Here is a 3,151-nt window from a genome sequence, read left to right as displayed (position 1 = left end):
CTAGAAACAGAAGAACTTAAAGCTCTTGGAAGGTCAGCATAATAGTACTGACATGTCAATCTGCACAATTGATGTTTTTCTATTTTTGCATATACTGAAGATACTGCTTCTAAAAACATTATTCATATCCATCTCTGTTACTGTAATCTCTTTCAGAAAAGTCAGTGAACTAACAATAAAATGTGAAGAGACAGAACCTGAAGAGGAACAGGAGATGGACCGTGTGCTGATGATGGGACTTTCAGAAGCTATAATGAGGGAATATGTGAATTTAGTGAAAGAAGATCGCGCTAAAGATGACGAGTTTGTTAGGTCTGAAAAGGAAAATATGTAAGTTTCTTGTGCACAATGATGAGTTTGATTTCTTCATAATTTCTGATCTGTGGGAACTGACGACAGTGTTTTGACCCTGTTTTTGCTTTGTGTGTTTGTGTGCAGGAAAGAGAAGGCAGACCGCAGTAAAGAGGAGGTGAACAACAACCTCATTGAACAACAGCAAGAGGAACTAAAAATACCAAACTACCTAGTGAGGAGTGGCAAGTCGGAAAACATCTCCAGAAGAAGGAACGTAAGTGCACAACGTGTCCCATTTAAAGCCATCACAGCATCACACACATCCAAATGTAATAAAAGACTGTACAGCTGATCTTTCACTTGAGATATCATAATTTTGCTTTTATCTCACCAGGTCAGACTGAAGATCTTTAAGAAGATGGCGGACGTTTACTTGGAGAGCTTTGGTCGTTACTGCAGCCCTGATTTTCCAGATGCAATTCTGTCAGACTTTGAGGACTGGAGTTTAGACTTGTCGGAAGACATGCCACCTGAAACACTCCACAATCTACTAATGCAGATTTCGAAAGACTTTGCTATGTGGTAAGATAAAAATACATATCTTCATGACACAAAGCGATAAAGCTACTGTGATGATCATCAGTGGCTATTATAATTTTATGGTTTGAATGTCCTCTTGATTATCTCACTCTTGCTTTCTCTCTTTCACAGTGAAAGGCTACAGAAACAAGCTGAGGCGGAAGCACTGCGAGAGGAACGGAGGCAGAAAAGATTGGAGAGTGCTCTCGCTCCTCCATTGATAATAGTAAGTGCACACAGAATCAGCACAACATCCCCTGTACTTTTGTCTTGCTCATCAAATATTTGAATATGGATCAATAGTGTGATGCTGACTTAAAAATCACTTCTCTATTGCAGACCGGAAAAAAGCTGATGCCACGCAGCCAGCCTCCAAAGAAGGTTATAAAGAAAGAGGCAGTGGAAACCAAGAACCAGGAGTATGCCGATATATACAGTCTCTTTGAGGTTCTCGAACCTCCTCCACTGCCTTCTCCAAGAAGAAAAGACAGGACCCGGGGCTGAAGACAGACGAGGCGAGAGAAAAGGAGACGGAAGGATGAAGGGGGGTCTGTGTACATTCATTCGCTTTTTGATTTGATATTGAAAGTAGAAAAATTAGAAAACAGTTCCTTTTTCGTTTAAAAAAAACGGAAAACAAGTATTCAGCTTGACAAGCGCTTTTCGTTCTCAGGTAGAAAAAAAAATATTAACAGCTTGAATATTCGATTTCTACACTTGGGCGATAATGAAACGCCCATTTCCACTGATTTGTCAGCCGAAGATCGAACTGTTCCTTCCTCAGTTCTTCCTCAGTTCCGCTCAGCAGAATAACAGTCCTCCGCTGCTGCAGTTGTGCGGATTCTGAACGGGTTTATTGCAACTACTAGCCTACATTTCGTCTTTTTCTCATCAAACAACCAGACTAATGGTTTGACACGACCCGTACCGGGGAAGAGCCTAGACAGGGATTTCTTCTGTGTAGACCATAGTGTCAGGGTTCTGTCACTTCTGTCTAGTCTATTTCTTAGTTTTGTGACAGAGCCCTGACACTCCTGTTTTGTCTTGTACTGTGTAGCACACAGCTTGTGTTTTACACTAGCTGTGTTCTTTCATGTTGTCATGTTTTGTGTGAACACTTGGTTTATGAGTGTTCTCGTTGGCTGCGTGTTCATGTCTCGTTTTGTGTTAGCACATGGCTTGTGATTTGTTTTACTGGCCATGTGCTTGTGTTTTAGTCATGTTTAGTGTGAGCACATGGCTTGTCATGTATGTGTCCTTGTGCCATGTGCTCTCCTGTCATTGTCTAGCCCCTTACATCTTGTTACCTGATTATTGATTCATTTGCCCCACCTGTCCTCCCTAGTTACCCTCTTTTGTTTGCCTCCCTATTTATTCTCCTTGTGTTTTCAGGCCTGTGCTGGTTTGTCGTCTAAGGTACCCTCATGTTTCTTGTTTCCTGCCAAGACTGTCTGTAAAGTCTTGCTGCCTGTCTTGTTTTCCCCCACGGGGTAGTTTTTGTTTGTATTCCGTTTTAGTTTTATTAATAATAACAACACATTGTCCTGCACTTGAGTTCTCGCTACTTCCACCTACCCAAACCCTGACACATAGACCAGCAGTTCTCAAGTGCCAGGCGGGTCCGTGAAATAATTTGCTATAACCTACCGTATTTTCTGGACTGTAAACTAAAGTCAGTTTTTTTATCATGAAACACGCTGTGATTTATTCCAAAGTGACTTAGGCCTATATAATGCATTAAATTCGTTTAAATAATCTAAACGTTGACTTTCAAAAGTAGGCGCGCCAAGAAGGCTTTTCGCTGTATTTTGGTTCATTTTTTAAACCAGAAAGATGTTCAAGGAGACCGAGACGCGCTAAAGCATGTTGTTTTCTTTATTTTTCAAAGGCATGACATTTTATAGTCATTTTGAATGTACAGAAAAAGAAATACATTTTACTCTTTCGAATGATGTCATATTATCTGTATGACTATAAATGACCCTGCGGAGGAACAAATCCAAGTGATGGCGCCGGCGCATCGCGCGCTCACACAATATTATCAGTTCACTTCTGAATTGCTAACTTGACATCACAGCCTGTTTATTATCAAAATAAAACAGTCAACAAAACATATAAAAAGTTATTCATGCTTCATTTAATTTGTCTGTTGTACAATATAAAGGCTGTGCCGGTTAGTCAAACCCTTATTATGAAAATGCTGATTTAGCCTACATTGGGACTCGACTGAAGTACAAAGCCGCCTTTATATTAATAGTTAGCATCCAAATGTTACATC

The 3,151-nt window shown here is 40.4% G+C and overlaps 1 protein-coding gene across 1 annotated transcript; it reads left to right on the top strand.

Moving 5' to 3' along the window:
- The first annotated feature begins 694 nt into the window (after nucleotides 1–694).
- Nucleotides 695–1,461, top strand: LOC143712014 (uncharacterized). Its single transcript, XM_077204245.1, has 3 exons — nucleotides 695–876; nucleotides 1,006–1,099; nucleotides 1,213–1,461. Exons 1-3 carry the CDS (start codon nucleotides 713–715, stop codon nucleotides 1,375–1,377), a joined length of 423 nt encoding a protein of 140 aa, XP_077060360.1. The 5' UTR covers nucleotides 695–712; the 3' UTR covers nucleotides 1,378–1,461.
- Nucleotides 1,462–3,151: the final 1,690 nt, after the last annotated feature.

This window comes from Siphateles boraxobius, unplaced genomic scaffold, assembly GCF_051911475.1.
Source record: "Siphateles boraxobius isolate OS27281-9 unplaced genomic scaffold, OSU_SipBor_1 5, whole genome shotgun sequence".
Classification (NCBI taxonomy): domain Eukaryota; kingdom Metazoa; phylum Chordata; class Actinopteri; order Cypriniformes; family Leuciscidae; genus Siphateles; species Siphateles boraxobius.
This window is presented reverse-complemented; position numbering and strand designations above follow the sequence as displayed.